Genomic DNA, 19,297 nt, shown 5'->3' on the forward strand with positions numbered 1-19,297 from the left:
CCTTGCAAGGAGGGGAAAAGGAGGCAGGGTCTCAGAGGCAGGATAGGGGAAGGTGGGAAAGACAAACGGCTACATCACGAAGGCTTGCAGGCTTCTGTCTGTAGTCTGCTGTGTAATAGCAACCTTATGCATCCCAAGTGCCAAAATCCCTCTGACTTACCCCCAGGTGGCTCAACACAACTGCATTTACCTAACCAAAACGCCTGGTGCACATCAGGCTGGAAAGCACACGTTGGTATTTGGGTATAAGGGGACTTGGAGCTGAGAAGATAGTTAAGACCCCTAATCACAGCAGCATAAAGGTACCATCTTCCCCTGACCTCCATGCTGAGAAAGGGAGAGCGAGAGAGGAAGTTCTGGAAAATGCCAGCTCTTTACCACTCATACTCAGGACACTCAGTCCTCACTTGGGAAACCTGCCCCAGTTTAGACCTGACACAATTACAAAACTTTCCACATGATCTTAATGTTGTCAGCTCTGGGGAATCACAGACCAAGGGGGGCAAAAATGAGGCTAATTATGCTTTTCCAATATTCTCCATCTGTGTCTAGCCTCATTAAGTAGTCCTCCAGCCTTCTGAAATGATCACTTGAGGAGCAAGCAATACTCATGTATAGGAGTTTGTAAAAAAACTAATCCTTTCTGAGCTAAGAGGAATATTTTGCCTGAACATCGTTTTGGTGAACTCCTGCGCTTGAGCTGCCATGTTCTAGGTGCCTTCCACAGTCAGATGCACTGTATGAGAGGCAGGTACTCCAGCCTGCAAGATCCTGAAGCTGCAGGAGTGCACATGTTCAGCACCTTCCAGGAGAGGAGTAAGTCCTCACACAACTGAACCTCCAGGCCACATCTGCCTGCACACTAGGTAAGTATTTATTTTATGCTGGATTACCTGGTGTAAAGCAAATAGAGCTAAAATTAAGAGGTTCCCATCAGTTTTCTAATTTCAAAGTAAAACACTAGTTTCGTCCCTTTCAGAAAAAAAACCCCCAACATTCTCTAAACCTTGCTCTTCAAACCAGGTGGGACAAGCTGTTCCCTGGGAAACAGCCTACTCCCTGAAGCAACACAGACAAGACCAGGCTGGAGTGACTGATAATTTTGCAGGCTGTCTATCTGCACAGAAGCTGTTTTTTAAAAAGAAACAAATCTGATCAGAGCTCTCCTGGAGTCAGGCAAGGGCCAAGCTGCCTGCCCGGCACTGCTCCTCGCAGCAGGCATGTGCTAGCCAAGCAGTCAGCCCAGGCTGCATCTCAAACCAATTCATCTGAAAACAAGCAGAGATTAATGGTATTTTAACATCAATAATGCATAAAAAGGGCTTTTTGACATCCATGTCCTAACCTCATAAGCCTTGAAGGAGATGACTGATTTTCCATCATCTCCTGTATGACAAAGACTCTGTGACAGATATAAAGGAAACATATGGACAGTGCTGCCACCTGAGCTGCTGACCAAGCTGTCAGGTCCCTTTTGGGCTTCTGCTTGCTACTTCTGCAAGAGGCTCTCTAAATCCAAAGGGAAGTAGCACTCCAGTTACCGAGCTCCCACTGGGCAATAGGTAGAGCAAATCAAACACGGCTCTCTGGAGTAGCTGACCCACAGCCAGGGCACAAGGCTTCACCTCCCTGTTGACTGGAGCTCCATCCACCCCAGTTTTAAGTATCTCCAAGCACCGGGTCTCTGCTCGCTGCTTTGGATAACTAGTCCCTTGGCCAGCCCAAAATCCCAACATGCAGTTTGCATTTCAGTCTTTGAGGCATCCCATTGTTTTTATTTGTACCTCCCAAAAGGATTAACTTCAAATTATGGAACACACCTCTGAGTTGAGCAATCCAGGTGAACAGATGCAGCCGGTGTACGTGTGAGCGTGACAGTCCTCTGACCCTGTTAACCACCACTTACAAGTATGCCGAAAGCAAGATAGATCCCTGCAACCCCACAACTCCGGCAAAGCAGTGCAACATTCGTGTTATGGATCTCTTTTCTCGCTGAAGGAAGGAATTTCGTAGGTCTCAAGAGCCAGGAGTTCAAAACTCACTTACAGCTATGAACACCGGACACAAAGGTTACACAGATCACAACAGGAGCCAACACACACTACAAAGCAGAAGCATCCCCATGGGGAAAAGGCCAGACTAAGCTTGACTCGGTTTGTAATGTGTTAATGAGATACTAAGGCAGCAAACAGCTTTGCCTTCCCTTCAGGCTAACACAGAAACCCTCCTGCTTCAGAATCTCTCAGTTACAAAAGAGAGAAAAAAAAAAATTCCATTTCACAAGCTGCATTTTCCATCAGGGCAAACCCCAGGCCCAAGGGCTGCAAAGCAGGCTCTGCCAGCATCTCACCAGACGTCAAAAGCCCCGTTCTGAGCCTGGAGCTGTCAGGAATGAGGCAGCAGCTTGGAAGCAAGGGAAACGGGGCAAGCAGCAAAAACACTGGGCAGAAGATCCCCTTACTAATAGCAAATAGGTCACTAAGCGCCTTCTGTTTCCAGATTTTTAAAAGTCAGGGAATTATCTGAGAGCCAGGTATGGAAACAATGTCTCCTCCCTTACCTACTGGGGAAGGGTGGGACTTTTACTTAAGTATTTCCACACTAACTACACACAACACAGGCAGAAAACATTTGGACGGAACCTGAAAAATGGGAGAATGCGGTTGGTCATCCAGTTCCCAAAGCTGACGAAGCACCCAGATACCACAGATTTGAAAGCCCTAGAAATGTCCAAGTTAATCTGGAGGTCAAGCCATCATTTCAGAGATGCTTTGAGACTCCTCCCACCTTTGGGGATCCCAGCTGAGCCTTCTTTTTCATCACACTGATTACCAGGAAAAATGCACAAATGAAACCAGCACACATCAATTATTTCCTTAAAAGCATCAGGCTGTATTAGAAGCATAAGATGACTTTCAGGTGGACATCTGCTCAGTCACTTTGGGGTTTTCAAAAGCACGGTAAGATAAAGAAGACAGGAGTCAGCATGTCGGTGAATGCCAGATAACGCACGGGACAAAGCTGGCACTACTGTGGAACACTTTGCAAATCACAGCCCCTCTGTGCTTCAGTTTCCCCAGCTAAGCAGAAGCCTCATCTGCACATCTATTAATGAAAATCCTGAATGGAAGCTGTTCATTAGGCCATTTTTCTCAAAGCACATTAAGCAGACCATAACATGATTTACTTTAGAAGCAAGTGCTCTCTGGCTTAGAGTTCTGGCTAGGTTTATCGCACTGTTTATGAAGTTTTAATTTCTGCAGCTGCCTTTCAGAAAGGCAAATGCCTAGTGAGTGAACCAGCACACAACATAGCTCCTGCTCACACTTAATGACCTCATCTCTGGACCACCGTCGTGCCAATCAGCATTGTACCACGTCAGGATTCCCCAAGGAAATTTTGAAGCGTCAGGGAATGGATGCACACAGAGGAAAGGTTATCAAAACGTGCCCCCGAGACCCTTTCATTCTTAAGCATCTTTTGAAAGGTAACATATTTTCACTTACTGGCTTCCAAATAAAAGAAAAAAAATCAATAGCTGTTTTTTTTAAATTGGAAAAAACCAATATAAACTGTGGATAACTGAGGCATGCTCTGACCTCTAAGAATAACAACAGTGTAAGGACAGGAACAGGCTGCTGCCTACAGTCCATTATGCCAAGATCAGCATTTTGGTGCTTGTTTGTATAAAAGCAACCAGTCACTTTTTAGCCTGTCACCTCTAAACAGCGGTCACATTAATATTCCATGTAGTTCTGGGGGGTTCGATTTGTCTTATGGTCACGAGGCATCATCCCCAGGCTCCTACTGCTCAGATTAAATTTCTGGAAAAATCTTAAAAGCCAAGGTTTTTGCACTGTGCAAGCCCCATTGAGGAAGAGGTATGTCACTGGAAAGTGGCTAGAATACATTTCTCTAGAACTCCTTAGCCAAGGAGGACTGAGGATAAAACCCTAGGAACATCTAGCATCACCAGTCATCAACATGAAACACAAGTCCTCAGAGAGGCTGGGCTTTGGAACAGCTTTTCAAGGGGCTACCGAAATTCATTTTACTTTTCCTAACACTTCCTTGCTACTGCAGTCAAAGCCATTGCAAAAAGCACACCAAAATACAATGAACGGTTTCTTCCTCTGCCTCTATTAGTTCAGTTCGTTGTCTTCCATATCTAATCTGACAACACCCACCTACCTCATCTGGTGGAAGCTGTGTCTCACTTGCTGTCCACCTGGAAAAACGGCAGGGCTTTCCAAATATAAGGCTTCAGGACACAGGTTCTGGTAATGCTCACCTGCCTTCTCACTCACATGTATAAGCAATACAGCAAAGGCTTTTGCAAAAAAACACATATGAAGCACATATGAAACACGTCACACACATATCAGCCTTGAGCTGACATGCACCACACTACCTACAACATCAGTAAGAGATGCACACCCAAACTACTGATCTCTTCTCCTGATTTTAAAAGCAACTGTCCCTCACTCAGCGTTGCACAAAACCCCATGAGCACAAAACAAATCACCAAGATTCATGCCCAGCAAGAAGCGTGAGCATGCTGCCAACCCCTTGCTATTATTCATCCGCTGAGTTTCCTGAAAACCATCACAAGGTCAGGAGAGAGTTAATGGAATTACATGTTCTCTCAGCGCTAATTAGCCCAACACATCTGACTGAGCCATGCTGAGACCACAAAGCAAGAACACAGATGGACAATTACACATTTTTAAGATTGCTCTCTGTGCCAGCTCTAAATCTTGAGACTTGTGGGAGTCAATTCCCTGCTCTTTTTTCCCCTTCCCCTTGAAATACGTTAACTCTCTCCACCTCAGCATTCTCCCCACTCCGGCTCAATGCTTGCCAGGAAGAAGCAGAAGCTATTGCTCAGCTACCTTAACCGTCTTCAAAGCAAAGTAATAGGTGGTAGTCTCCCAAACTTCTTGGCTTACACCCCCTTTGTTTCCCAACTTTGTCACATTTGGTCCATCTCAGAGAGGAGCAAAGAGAGGACATCACAGCCACTGAGATGGAAATCAGAGGCTGAACAAGGACTTCGAAAAGCTCGGGCTGTTCTCAGATGTCTGATCTGCTTCTCCTGCAGCCATTTCCATCCGCTATCTCCTGAAAAGGGTCGGGATCAAGAGACTGAAGCTCTGGAAGAGGACAGCAGATCTGGGGTTAGAGGCAGTGAGCAGCCTAAGACATAGGGGTCTATTCAACAAGCACACAGATGAGCTGATTAAAAAAACAAAACCAGTATTTCAGTAATGAGAGGCAGCAGCAAGAAATCCCCAAGAAGCAGCACTGTACAACCGCAGGGAACTGAATTACAACCTCAGCTCTGCTGTGCACAAGTCAGCACTTCTCCTTGCTGTGAGGGAATCAATCAGTCCTTAACGAGCTCTGCATACCTCTCTCGGCAGCTCACCAAGGGGAAGAGTCCAGCAAGTCCAGCAGCCCAGCTAACACCACAGACTGGGCTCAGACCTCACCATCCCACTCAACCAGGCCTATGTTAAAGGATATGTTGACCTTGATGACTTTGGGGGACACCAAAGAAAGAAACTTAGGCCATGGCCTGTAGCCCTGCCCGGACAATTCCCATTATCAACAGCATTCTTGTACAAAAGAGGTCTGCACTATTGGCCAAGAAAGGGCTTTTATTAGCCCAGGCAAGCCTCGTGACAAGAACCTGCCCTCAGCCACCTCACTTCACCTTTGCTTCTCCTGCTCAAAAGGTCATGAATTTCACCACCAAAACCCACCCATCCCTAAGTTCCAACTTAAGAACAATCTCCTCTGAATCTTTTTTTCTTGAATTCCTAAGGTGGGATGAAAACCTGTGAAGCAGCAACACAGAATGAATAATGAGTTTTTTTCCAGAAACATCCGAGATGGTAACCATTTACAAACAGATGAAAATCAGGTTCTCTTTCACCCCACACTTCAACTGTGGCAGATGAAGTATCAACCTCAGCCAGTATAAACCCCAGTAATAACTACAATGGTTCAAGCTTATAACTATTTGGTTATTAATCAGATGCTTCGTGTACCCCTTTAAAGCTTTGTATTTTGCTTTTAAGATGCAACAGCCCCGCTGTGAACCATCATCTTCGCTAACCTAGAATACAATCTGCCTCTCAACTCTGTTCAGCACACATAGCCAGCGCAACTTGTTTCCTCACAGGATGGTGGACACACAAATAAAAGCAGTCATATTGCGGCAGACCAGAGGCTATTCTAAGTCACAAATCCAGTCTCCTACAAGAGTCAACAGCAGGGAGCCCTCATCCAGAGATGGAGTTAACGTCTCACATATAACAGCCCAGAGAAATTTTTCTGACATGAATTTGCCCAGTTCCTTCTACAAAACTGCATGGACTTTGAAGTATTCATTATTTCCGGCAGCAAGTCCCATACTCAGCATGACGCTGCTTATTGCCCAGTATGTTTGGCACCTGGCCCTTCCTAGTTTTATTTTGTACGTGCAAGGCACAAGCAAAGCTTGGATCCCTGGGTACCCTGAGCCATGAGATCCAGGAGCCCCGGTGAACCAGTGGATGTCATCAACGCCGGCATGCCTCAGTTTTCATATTCCCAAATAGGGAATAACAACACTTCTTTAAAGAAGTGCTTTGAGATACACAGACAGAAAGTTCTGTAGGAAAGCTAAGGATTTTCCCCTCTTTACATCTGTAAAGCCTTCAAGGACTTCAAACGCATCAGAGAGCTTTCTGCTCCTTTGTATAGACCTCTGGACTAAATGCCTTATTAAAACCCACCTAAAAGCAAACTAAAAAAGCAAGCAATATCCCTGGAATTGGGTCATCATCTGTCCATTAGAGCAAGAAAAAAAGACCACCATAAGTCAGGTGATTCTCACGGCTGTGAATTGAAGCCGAGAACTCTCCCAGCGAGAGCACTGTGCAGGGCCTGCTGCCCCACCGAACATGGGTATTCCAGCACCGAGTTTCAAAGTAACAGTAAGCTTTAATCAGGCAAACACCGAGGAATACTTTCAGAAGCAGCCTGAATTAATCAGGAAACAGGCACTTAAGAAGCAGATAAAGATTACCGAGCTCAACCTGAAAAGATGAGCTTCAGTCCAACTCACAAAATCTCGCCCATCTGCTCAGCCTTCAAATACAAAAGTAACCAAAGAGTTCACTCGACAAACATTTACCTGTTACGCAAGGTCCACTGTAAACCCCCAGCTCCCTGGCTGCAAATGTTTCGGGTTCAGGGCCCTGTGGTCTGGCGATTCCTGGCATAGCAGTAAGAATGATGCCTTCAGCACTTATCAGCTGCTTGGCAGGAGGAAGACATGCAGGGCGCAAGAAAGTACCAGCTGGATCTTTGCACTCGCTTATCCCAGCATCTAGACAGCAGAAGAGAGCTCACACTACAGACATGGAGAGGAGATCTTGAAACCTCTTCCTGAAACATTTCTACATGGATCCAGGCCCAGCACACCGCCATCGGCCATGCAGCTTCCATGACAATTCTGGCCCGAGATGAGGCGAGATGCCAAGGATTACTCGCATCACAGGAACACCTGCCAGACATGTGAGTGCTGAAAGAAACAGGTTCAGAGCGTGCAAGGACAGCGAAGAAGCTGAAGAAAAAAAGTTCAAGGGTTAATGCAAAATCTAATCTGCAAGGCCTCCATGGGTCAGGAGCAATTGCCTCTGAGAAGTTACTATTTGCCACCTACCAGTGGTGAGGACTGAGCAGGAAGGGACCACAGTGCAGACGTTTGAGGCCACTGCCCAGCTTGCTGGGGGTCTTAGAATCATAGAATCATTTAGGTTGGAAAAGACCTGTAAGATCATCGAGTCCAACCATAAACCTAACCCTGCTTAGTCCACCACTAAACCATGTCCCTAAGCGCCTCAGCCACACGTCCTTTAAATACCTCCAGGGATGGGGACTCAACCACCTCCCTGGGCAGCCTGTTCCGATGTCTGACAACCCTTTTGGTAAAATTTTTCCTAGTATCCAGCCTAAACCTCCCCGGCCCAACTTGAGGCCATTTCCTCTCATCCTATCACTAGTTACATGGGAGAAGAGACCAACACCCACCTCTCTGCAACCTCCTTTCAGGTAGTTGTAGAGAGCGATAAGGTCTCCCCTCAGCCTCCTCTTCTCCAGACTGAACAACCCCAGCTCCCTCAGCCGCTCCTCATCGGACTTGTGCTCCAGACCCCTCACCAGCTCCGTCGCCCTTCTCTGGACACGCTCCAGCACCTCAATGTCCTTCTTGGAGTGAGGGGCCCAAAACTGAACACAGCATTCGAGGTGCGGCCTCACCAGCGCCGAGTACAGGGGCATGATCACCTCCCCACTCCTGCTGGCCACGCTCTTTCTGATACAGGCCAGGATGCCGTTGGCCTTCTTGGCCACCTGGGCACACTGCCAGCTCGTATCTTTCTGGACTCCAGAGTGACACTCCTGGAGAAGACAGCCTTGTGGGAAAGTAAAGGGAGCTGTGACAGGAATGCCTTGCCAGATTTCAGAAAAGAGGAAGGCTCTCCCCAGTGACAGATGGAGAGTGGAGTCCTACGACAGCTTTGCTTTGGCTTGGCTGCTTTGTTCACGCACCCGGGGAAGGGGCTGAGGGCCACTGAAGCAGCACAAGCCACAGTTTTGCCAGCACAACACAACACTATCAGCACAGCACAGCAACTCTGCGGTACCAGGAAAGCATTCCCACCAGAAGAATAACCCGTGTGTAAAGCTTTGGATTTAAACCACACAAACAAAGCACATAAAACTAGAAGCTTTGTATCTCTGTGCATGAGAATTTTCCTTGGAATTTGCCATGTATGAATAAAGCAGGGTGTTGAACACAGGCCTCCCATTCCTGAATTAGCACCCAAGCAAGGCACTATTACTCCTCTCAACTTCGTTTTGCCTCCCACAAGCCAAATGAAGGTATGCAGAAGATGGTTCAAACTAAAACCTACACCTGTTAGCATTCAATGACCTGACTTTGCTCTTCCTTCACAAGTTGCTATGGGTGACTGTGATTGACACCATGGGGCCGGGCCAGCTTCATGTATGTGAGCCGCACCCTGCTGCAGTCCTGGATGGACACAAAGTTGACTTTCATGGAAGGAGCACAGAAGAACCATTTTGATACACCGAGCACAGCAGAGGTTTAAAGAAAGCCAAGGGCCAAAGCAGTTTGGAGTGCCAAAGAGAAAACAAGCCTCATCATACAGCTATTACATTTTGCAACAGATAAACCCTAGCACCAGGGATGCGATTCCCTATTAATGCAACCACACATCCTGCATCGTGAGGCAAGTTCATAAACTAGAGGCTTCGAAGGGGCTTCGGTCTCCTCTGCCAGTGAGAAATGACTTGAACTTCCATTTAGATGCTGAACTGCCTTTGCAAATTGCTCCCACTGCCCACAATTACAGCCATTTGTGTGACAGTCACCTGCTGCTCCTAATCTGTGACAGAACAGTCACAACTGGAAAACACAGAAATCAGTTAAAGATGGCTCCTAGTTCCAGGATTCAACAGCTTTGCTTTTACAAAGTAATACTAAATCATGTATTTTATAAAATTGAAAGCTACTAAATTTAATTCTTTATTTGGTAATTGATAATTTGTAATACCCTGAACCTAAAGTTCAGCAGTAGCAACTGATACAAGCACAGACTAATCAAAATGGACATTAACTGCAACAATAACCTATAGGGGAGTTGACAGCTTAAAAGAGGAAGGTCTTTCACTATTCTCGTATAGCCCTGTAGCTAGAGATCTCTTTCAACAGACTTTTGCTACTCCAACCATGCAAGAGATATTATACCGTCTTCTTACAGGAGAAAATAAATTGTTCTGAAACATGAGATCAGGGCTAAATGATCTTCTGTTAAGAGCTTCAGTGAGCAGACTGTCGAAATTTGTGCCCTGAATCTATCAGTGCTTAAATACTGATCTAAATTCTTCTCAAGCTTTCAAAAGAGCAACACTCAAAAGTAGCCCCAAACCATTTTGAAAGGAAAGCAACGGAGACAGCTCTCTCATTTCAGTTCTTTCAGTCCAGAAACGCACACACACAACTACCATGTGTTGGCCTTTGTAACCAACAATTTACCAGCTGCTTCCCCAGGCTAGGAAGTCAGCGTTTGGTATTCAGAGCATTTGCAGACGTTAGGGTCGTGCAAAGACAGCCTCCTGCTACTCTAAAGAAAAAGCAGTCCTCTGGCCCTCACCTACTGCAGTTACAGGAAAGTACCGGTAGCTGTAAAGCAGTGATAACTCCTCATATCCCACCCACAGCTAACAGTGTAACGCATTTGGACATGAAAGATGTAGCAAACAACACAAAAGCTTCAGCTTTGAATATCACAAAAATCAAGGGGGCAAGAAGCATTGAAGGATTTTTTCCTGTTATCAGAGCTAAAGAAAGTAGCACGTTGTAACTCTGGCACCAGCAGAAAACAGTCCTCGCTACAAACTTTCTGTTGCTGGCTCTGTAACCTGTTGATACAATGGCTGCTGTAAACAAAAAATACCTTAGCCTTGGTGGTTTGCAGGATTGCAATCTCACTGTCGGCCAGGCTCCAGCTTCTGCCTATTTGAACAAAAATTAGTAGAAACTTGTACTGATTCCTTTGCAGTTCCCCAAAGGAAACAGTCAGTATTGAGCAGTACAAAGGACACTAGAAAAGCAACTGGTGCAGAAAAATATGCCTTTATCTAACTTGAAACTTTACTTGCTATAGCTATTAAAAACCCTACAGATAAGATACTGATGTCAAAAGCACAAACTCAGCATCTTAGGAGCCCTGAACAAGTTCTGTTCACGTAAGACAAGCCACTTTTTGAAGGACAGAGAAAGTTTCCCCAACCCCTCCAACTAATATTACCAATAAAATCAAGAGCAGCACTGGTAAAACTAATCTGTAACCACCACGCAAAAATCTAGAATGCCAGAATCAGACCAACATCTGAGTAATTCTACACTTAAATCATAATTATCTGGGGCTTCTTTTCATAGAGACAGTAAACAAAAAGCTTCAAGGCAGACATTTTTACTAGCTCCCTACTTTAAAGAGCCCTACCGCACAAAAAATTGCACAAAAAAAAATGTCCTTTCCACAAGTGGAAGACTCATGTTCTGAAGTAAGCCGACAAGGCAAGCTTCCCTGCAAATCAACCTGCTCCTTTAAGTGATGCACTTCTATACTCATGTTTAGGACACGACACTCATCTACAACACGCAGATGGACATGTCTAGACTCCAAATAAGACTGCATGCTGACTTCATGCAACCCCAAAGCACCAGGAACGCACTTCTGCCGTACGCCAGCTGATGATACGTCAGAACCCAACAAGGCTTTTGTACGACACCCCTGCGATCCTATAGCTTCATCCATTCTCACCTGGTAGGACATTGTGTTTGAACCAGAAAAAAAACAGGAAAATCGGGGACAAACAAGCTGGCAGTTGAGGAGGGGAGTATGCATCAGAAGACAAAATTTCTGTCTGTAATTCTGCTACAGATTTTTATCTGCCTACGGGAAAGACTTAGCCTTTCCTTCATAGAAAGGGTATGAGGATACTCTCTCTCAGAAAAGCCGCAGTGCTACAGTTCTTCGCCATTTCTCCAGAGAATGAAGGGTATTCCTACAGCCCGGACTGTGCAGGGAAATAGGAAAGTCGCTACTATGACTCATGGCTCTCCTCAGATTTTTCAAACAGCTCAGGCAGCAAAGCTGACACGAAAAGCAAGAGCAGCAGAAGCCCCTGCTCTCTGCTTCCTCCTCCAGTTTTAGGCAGCGTGGGTGTTATCGCTGGGAACTGCTGCCCTCTGCTGTCACACAAAATAGAGGTGAAATTCTCATCTGACAAAACCAGGTTTACAGCCACATATAAAAAAAATACACCACGGTAATAACCACAAGGTCACAGTGCATTCAGATTTCAAGTGGGTTCACTCAGGCCCCTCAGTTCTGGTCTTCCACATTTATAAAATGCCTGTCTCTTTTTGCAGTGCATCCCGAGAGGCATCTTGCAAGCTAAACTCAGCCTAAAGGATGATTTTACCTAGCCCATCACCTTTGTTGCAGCTGTTTCAGAGGTAAAAGCACTCAACTACTAGTCAGTTCAGCAAAACACCTCTTACTGTCTGCAGATCTTCGTAGTGGATTGTGTACATCACCAGGGAAGGTGCCAGCAAGTATCCTGCCCCCAGCACAGGGCTCGGACTAGGCTGAAGGAATAAAATGCATTACTGCCACCCCTGCGGGGCCATACATGGTTCTTTCCTTGTTTCAACCTTCACAGTGGCAGTGCCACCGGGAAGCTTTGCCAACCATTTTAAACACTCCCCAGATGGAGAAGCCTAAGTGAATTTAAAGGCATATTTTGAAGTTGAACAAAGACTGAGGTCTGCATATAAGGATACTCTGCAGCCCTTAGGCAGAAAAATCTTGGCCTCATTTTCCTTGAGGTCTGTATGTGCTCATGATAAAAAAAAAGTGTAAAGGAAAAAGGAGAAGAAGTGCTGTGAAGCACAGCACATCTCCAGGCTGCCCACAGAAGAGCGGCACCCAGTTTGCTCTGAGCCCGCAGTGGACATGTCACATCTGCCCACTTACCTGACTTCCTCACCAGCAAAATCGAACACTTTGGTGATTGTCACTTTTCCTGAATCTTTTGGCTTCTCAGACTCTTTTGGTTTCTCCTGAAACTTGTTCCCACTCTTCTCTTCTTCAGCCTACAAAATATACAAAGGAGAAAGCAAAATGATGCATTTGTGGAGCCAAGCCAAATTATCACTCCAAGGGGCCGAGGACCCAACACAGACCTCAGGTAGGGCTGCAATTTAGGCTGGCTGCTCAAAGCAAGTCATCCACAGACAAGAAAATAGAAACAAATGCCTCTGTCACCGGAAGGAAATTCCCCACTTTGGTTCCCGGCTCTCACTGGAGCTCAAGGATCAGAACAGACCCAAAATGAGAAGTGAAATTGTAATTAAATGTAGGAAGGAGCAAGAATACACTGCTGTGGTTCAGAAAACAAGCAGAAGTCTGAAGACTCAGTTCTCCCAAACTAAGCACCGCCAGGCAGTAAAGCTGCCAGGGTGGATTACACAGAAATATGTTTATTTTTACTCAAGAATACAGGAAGAACACAACCCATCAGCAGGAAAAGCAAGGCTGATCTTCACAGAGAACCCTGAAGATATTAAGCTACTTGTCAATAACATCTCTTTGAGAGGGAAATATCTTTATTAAGCTATTTGTCAACAACATGTCTTAATTTACTCTGTCACAATTACAGCTTTTAACAGCATACATAAAAAAACCCTCAGACTCTATAAATAATCGAAACAAACCCCAAATTCTTGCTTTAAATCAACCACACATCCCAGAGATCTTCAAGCAGACATCTTAAGTCCAAATTAAGAAGTTCACAAAGAGAACAGAGGAACTGCATCTCTCCATAAATTATTCCAGGCTATGGAGGAACTTTCAAAAACCACTCGTGTTTTAGCGATCTGGCATAAAAGCAGAATTGCTCAGAAGAGAACTTTTCCTCTCTCTTTCTCTCTGATTCTACCTGTAACCATCTCAGCTGTTCAGACAGTAACAACTGAGGTAGAGAGAAGCAGAAGGGTTCAGATAAAAGGTCTCTTCTTCTAAAAGTTACAAGCAAAGATTGTACTTGGTTCTGCAACCTTCCAACAGTTGTAGAAAGAAGCTTCACACAGCGAGAACTGTACTCACCAGGCACCACTGAGTCAAGAGTCCAGACTTTTGTTACAAAATACTTTTTTGGCTGACCACTCAAAAAAAGAAAAAAAAAAGACAATTCTCGCAGCAGAGGGTCAGTTTTGGTACCTTATTGCCTTCTAGCACCTTCAGTGTGAAAGGTTTTGCATGGCAAATACATGCGTCTGGTTTTATTAAGAACAAAATCCTTTTAAATAGCTGATTACACACAGAATTCTCCCTACAGAAAACCTCAGCAGACAGAGAGCGAGAGCATGTTAATGGGGTTTATAAAGGAAAATAGAGAAAGCTATATTCATTCTTGTTACAAATGTCCATCCCAACATGCAGCATCTTCCAGACCCCCTCACTGTACGAGGATGAAGGGCAAGGCACAGAGATACCAGCACAGGTCTCTTTGGCTTCCTCACTCACACAGTCTCCCTTTTTTTTTTTTTTTGAGCATCAGGAAAGGCACAAGCCTCGGGGAGAGCTGTGCCCACAAACACAACTCAGACTGAAGCTCACTGTGCTGCTCCTAGGTCACAAGGAGAATCCAGGACCGGGAAGAGAAGCCAACAAGGCTCCATGGGACACTCCGAGATGCTGACAGGCAGCTCAAAGGCAGCACCGCCAGATCACAGACGTCACCAGTCAGGAAGAAACCAGCAGCTTACAGTTTGTCCCATGGTGGGGCTCCAGGCTTACAAAGCAGATGGGGCAGGGGTGAACCTAGCCTCTTCCCAGCTCTGACCCACATTGCAGAATCACAGAATCACTAAGGTTGGAAAAGACCTGTGAGATCATCAAGTCCAACCATCAACCCAACCCCACCCACGGCCCACTAAACCATGTCCCGCAGTGCCACGTCCACACGTTCCTTGAACACCTCCAGGGATGGTGACTCCACCACCTCCCTGGGCAGCCTCTTCCAATGCTTCACCACTCTCCCAGTCAAGAAATTTTTCCTAATATCCAGCCTGAACCTCCCCTGGTGCAACTTGAGGCCATTTCCTCTCGGTCTGTCGCTAGTTACATGGGAGAAGAGACCAATGCCCACCTCCCCACAACCCCCTTTCAGGTGACTGTAGAGAGCAATAAGGTCTCCCCTCAGCCTCCTCTTCTCCAGACTAAACTAGAGCCAACGCTCTGTGCTCTAAAGCTTCAGGCCCTTCCCAAACTCCCTGGGTGACGGCCCAGACCCCCATTACCTTCTTAGCTTGCGTCGCTTGCGTGGTAGCCCCCACTTTGGGTTTCTGTCCCACGTCACTAAGGAAACTGGCCCAAAGCGCATCCTCTTTCTTCTTTTCTTCTTCTTCTCTGTTTCTTTCCACCTGCTCTACATTATCCACTTCCTCTTCCTCCTCCTCCTCTTCATTCTGCTGAGCCTTTTCTTCCTCCTTCTCTTCTGGCTCTAGCAAGAGACCTCCTTTCTTTCTCTTCCTGGAAGCACAGGTCAAAAAAAAAAAAAAATACACTAAGGTGCTGCAACACTATTCCAGAACTGGACCATAAGCACGGGTGAAGCAGCACGGTATTTCATATTCTCACTAAGACATTCTACCTGGGAGGTTTCCCCTGATCTTGGGGGTGAAGCTACTTAATTAAAAGACGATGCTGTTCAGAAAGCATGGGGAGACTGAAGCAGGCAGCCCCCTGAAGCGGGCTGGCATGTGCGTATCTGTATGTCTGTAACGGACTCTGGGATGTTGCAGGAACCACGAGGGGAGGAGAACGTGGGCTAGATGGGAACCGGTTTTAAATAAACTGTGTATATGTGGCACCGAAAAAGTGTTTTGCACTTAAAAAGGCTTATTAAAAGGAAAATAACTAACTCCTGGGGCGGGTTTCCAGGCACGGTGTCTTTCAGAGGATCTCTGCCCCGGACGTTAAACCGGAACGAAGAAGAGCATCCCTCAGCCCCTCAGCCCGGCGGAAGGAGCACCGGCGGAGGCGGCTCCCAGCCGGGCCGGGCCGAGCTAAGGCGGACTCTCCCACCCGGGAAGCCGCGGAAGCGGGGGGCGGCTCGGCCCGCGGCCCTACCTGCTGGCGGGGCGGCGGGGGCTCCTCCTGCCGCGGGGCGGCGGCGGGCTGTCCGCCGCCTCCTCCTCCCGCACCAGCTCGCTCACGTCGTCCTCGCTGTACTCCGCACCTGCAAGCACAGCCGGTGAGCACCGGAACCGGCACCACCACCGCCGCCCCCCCCCACCCCGGCCCGCCACCGCTCACCCGAGGGCACGTAGTCCTCATCCTCGGCCGAGGAGTACTCCTCCGAGCCCGACATGGTGCCGGCCCGGCCCCGCTGCCGCCTCACGCCCGCCGCCGCCTCCTCCTCCTCCTCCTCCTTCTCCGCCTCCTCACGCGCGCCCGCCGCCGCCCAGAGCGTCGCCGCCGGTCCCGGGGCGCCCCCTAGCGGGGTGGGAAGTGGCAGCGCCTCCGAGGCGGCGCCGAGCACGGGGAGCAGCGACGAGAGCGCAGCCAGCGGGCTAGAGCGTCCCGCTGCCCGGCCAACGGCACCGCCCCGCCGGCCGGGGGGGCCTTCCGTGGCCTGCGGGCTCCCGGCATTCTTTGCGGCCGACAGCCGTTCCCATGGCAGCGCGGGGGTGGGGACGGGGCCCGACTGCCCGGACGCTCCCCGACGGGCGGCGGCTGGCGGGGAGACCTGCCTGTCACCGCGCGGCGCTCCCCATTGGTTGGGACAAGCGGAAGGGGGCGGGCGGAAGAGGAGCCGGCGGATGGCGGCGGCGGGGCCGGTGAGGGGATGGAGGGCGGTGAGGCGGGCGGCGGCGGGGGGCTCCTGCAGCAGATCCTCAGCCTCCGCCTGGTGCCCCGCGTGGGCAACGGCACCACCACCTACTCCAGCCCGCTGTCCACCTTCCCAGGTACCTTCCCCGCTGCGGGGCCTGCTCGGAGCGGGGCCCTCCCGCTGCCTCCGCCGGCCTCGCTGGAGGCCTGCGGGCCCCGAGCCTGCCTCACGGCCCTTCTCTCCACAGAGATGTGGTATGGCGTCTTCCTGTGGGCCCTCGTCTCCTCCCTCTCCTTCCACGTCCCGGCCGCTTTGCTAGCGCTCTTCACGCTCAGGCATCACAAGTACGGCAGGTTCATGTCCATGAGCCTCCTGCTGATGGGCATCGTGGGACCCATTACCGCCGGCATCCTAACAAGTACGGTAGATAAGCTCGAAAATACCGACCGGCTGGCTCTGTAGCAATCAGAGGTTGCCTTCGGGAGCGTGTCGAACCATGACATTCCCTGGGATAGAGAGGAGATGAATGTTTTGGCTATATTGCTCCCTTGCCCCCTGTTTGAAAGAGTTGGACCATCCCACCTACTGAGCCCTTTGTCGGGGGTACCAAACGTGCCCGTCAGGTGCAGAGCCAGGTGGGCTTTCAGGTTTCTGAGCACTTGGAGAAAAACCACTTACAGGTTTCATGTCTGTGCCCAGAACTGGGTAATATTTGCAGCTGGTGGGCTGTGGCGTAGAGGATATTGTGACGAGAGTACGTCCAAAACTGCCACAACCTCCACACCTTCTGAAGGCCTCAGCAGATTTTCACCACCAGTTTACCCATTGCCACCGGCACGCGTTGGTTACTGGCTGAGGTTTGTCACGGTAAACCTAGTCCAGTGTTTCTGCCAGCTGGTGCGCAGGGGTTCTCTGCCCCCTCAGATCCTCTGAGACTTCCCCCTTCGTCCCTGTGGTACAACAGCGTATATCTCACGTGCGCTGTCATGCATTCACATTTTGCTTTTTTCCCCTCTCCACAGGTGCTGCCATTGCTGGAGTTTACAGAGCTGCGGGGAAAAAAATGATTCCCTTTGAAGCCCTCATTTTAGGAGTGGGACAGACGTTCTGCGTGGTGGTGGTTTCATTTCTACGGATTTTAGCTACTCTCTAGCTCTTCCTCAGAGGCTAAAGATCACAAATCAAAGGAAGAGCAAAGGATCTGCCGCCTGTGCCGTCTCTGAAACAAATCACGAGGGAGCGCAACTTGCGGTGTGCCTCGGCGTGTGCTTTTGCCACTGGTTAAAGGATACGTGAAGGCCTGCTCCTGCCTCCAGCCTGACTTGAAATTAAGCTAAAAATTTTGAAGTTTGTTACTTTTTGGTAACATTAAGTGCCAAGTGAAACTTTATTTCTCTGGAGGATAGAAAAAAGGGCTTCTGGAGGAGGAGAAGGCCCACATACCTTTTACCAGTGATGAACTGTAGCAACAGGACATACCTAAGACGTGACGCGGGCTGTTCTGGGGTAAAAACAGTACTACAGAGTGATGTGATGCCTTCGGAGCTCACGTGATGCTTTGACCTCTTGCTGCTTTGTTTGCAGTGAACCCGGAGCTCTTTTAATGTGAATTTTTTAAATGAGAAACTTAATTTGTTTTCTTTCTGGCCCCAACTTTCGAATACCAGGTCTTGGTCATAGTGAATTTGGGAACAGCAAAAGGAAAAATCATTTTAGAGGGATGAAAGTGCAAATTTGTGGCCGAGAGCTGTGAGCTATGACTGTGAATGCTGCGGCTGGGGAGACAAGCGGTGTAAAAAGGATTGCTGTTTTTGTGAATGTTATTACAGTGGAGCTCTTCAGGCACTGTGTACCTTTTGCCCAAGAGGTGAAGCACAGCTGAACGGGCCCTGGGCCCTACGCCTTGCTGCCCGTGCTAGAAATCCGAGGGCACCTGTGTGAGCGTGCACTGTTGCTTCTCAGGCTCTGAAGGAGACTTGTATTTTTAAACTTCTCCGTTCTCCTTTTACTTGCTGATCATGTTTACATTGGCGTGGCGGAATTGTGTGTCTTCACTGATATGTAAACATAGCTGGCCAGCTTATATAAAATTCAACATGCTGCTGCTTTGGTGACTGCGCTGGTGAGAACTGCACGGCCGGGTGCTGGGTTGTCGTGACTTGGGGCTTCCCAGGTGCAGAGGTGGGGAGTGTGCTGTGTTTTTGGTATCCAGCCCGCAGCGTGCCGGTGGGTGGGATGCCTGAGAGAGTCCTGGGAAGAGCCTGGGTGATTCCCGTGTCCATCAGGGACAAGCCCTGTGAACACAGCCCCAAACCAACCCTTACCAGCAGGCAGTAAGGTCTCTCCTAATGAATTGTTTTAGTTTGTTTTGTTTTAAGTGACTTTTAACTAACTCTTAGATCTGCCCTCTTGCCTGGAGGCATGCCATGCGGCCGGGGCTCTCTGGTAGCTCCTTGGGCACTGTCTGGGGGCTTGTTTTTTTGGGGCCCTTGGGGGAGCTGGGGTTGAATCCCAAGGATGTGGCAGGGTGGCTTTGCTGTGGTCCTTGTTTGTTTATCACCAGCTGACAGTCGTGCGGGCTGCCGAGGGAAGGCGCTGTCCGTGTCTGTGTCCAGCCTCCCAGGACACACTTCCCATCTGTGTTTTTGTTGAACTCCTTTGATTTCCAAACCAGCTCGCCTTTTGTACCTGCAACATTTCGTAAGGCCAGTTATGGTCCATGAACCCCATGTCCTCTGTGCTGAAACAGCCCTCCATAGGGCCGTGTGTTTATCATGAAAAAGAATTTCTGTGTACTAACTTCTCGGGCATAGTC

The 19,297-nt window shown here is 48.3% G+C and overlaps 2 protein-coding genes across 2 annotated transcripts in view; one reads left to right on the top strand and one right to left on the bottom strand.

Moving 5' to 3' along the window:
* Positions 1-16,035, bottom strand: part of CFDP1 (craniofacial development protein 1) — a 67,812-nt gene extending 51,777 nt beyond the window's left edge. The window contains exons 1-4 of the mRNA XM_059824934.1: positions 15,966-16,035; positions 15,780-15,888; positions 14,948-15,179; positions 12,621-12,739 (exon numbers count right to left, since the gene is read on the bottom strand). Of these exons, the coding sequence (XP_059680917.1) occupies positions 12,621-12,739; positions 14,948-15,179; positions 15,780-15,888; positions 15,966-16,020 (515 nt within the window). The 5' untranslated portion in view covers positions 16,021-16,035. The remainder of the gene's footprint in view (positions 1-12,620; positions 12,740-14,947; positions 15,180-15,779; positions 15,889-15,965) is intronic.
* A 462-nt stretch (positions 16,036-16,497) lies between these two features.
* TMEM170A (transmembrane protein 170A) lies at positions 16,498-19,093 on the top strand. The gene is made up of 3 exons (XM_059824834.1): positions 16,498-16,618; positions 16,730-16,900; positions 17,505-19,093. Exons 1-3 carry the CDS (start codon positions 16,498-16,500, stop codon positions 17,633-17,635), a joined length of 423 nt encoding a protein of 140 aa, XP_059680817.1. The 3' UTR covers positions 17,636-19,093.
* The last annotated feature ends 204 nt before the right edge of the window (positions 19,094-19,297 follow it).

Source organism: Gavia stellata, chromosome 15 (genome assembly GCF_030936135.1).
Source record: "Gavia stellata isolate bGavSte3 chromosome 15, bGavSte3.hap2, whole genome shotgun sequence".
In the NCBI taxonomy this organism is placed as follows: Eukaryota; Metazoa; Chordata; class Aves; order Gaviiformes; family Gaviidae; genus Gavia; species Gavia stellata.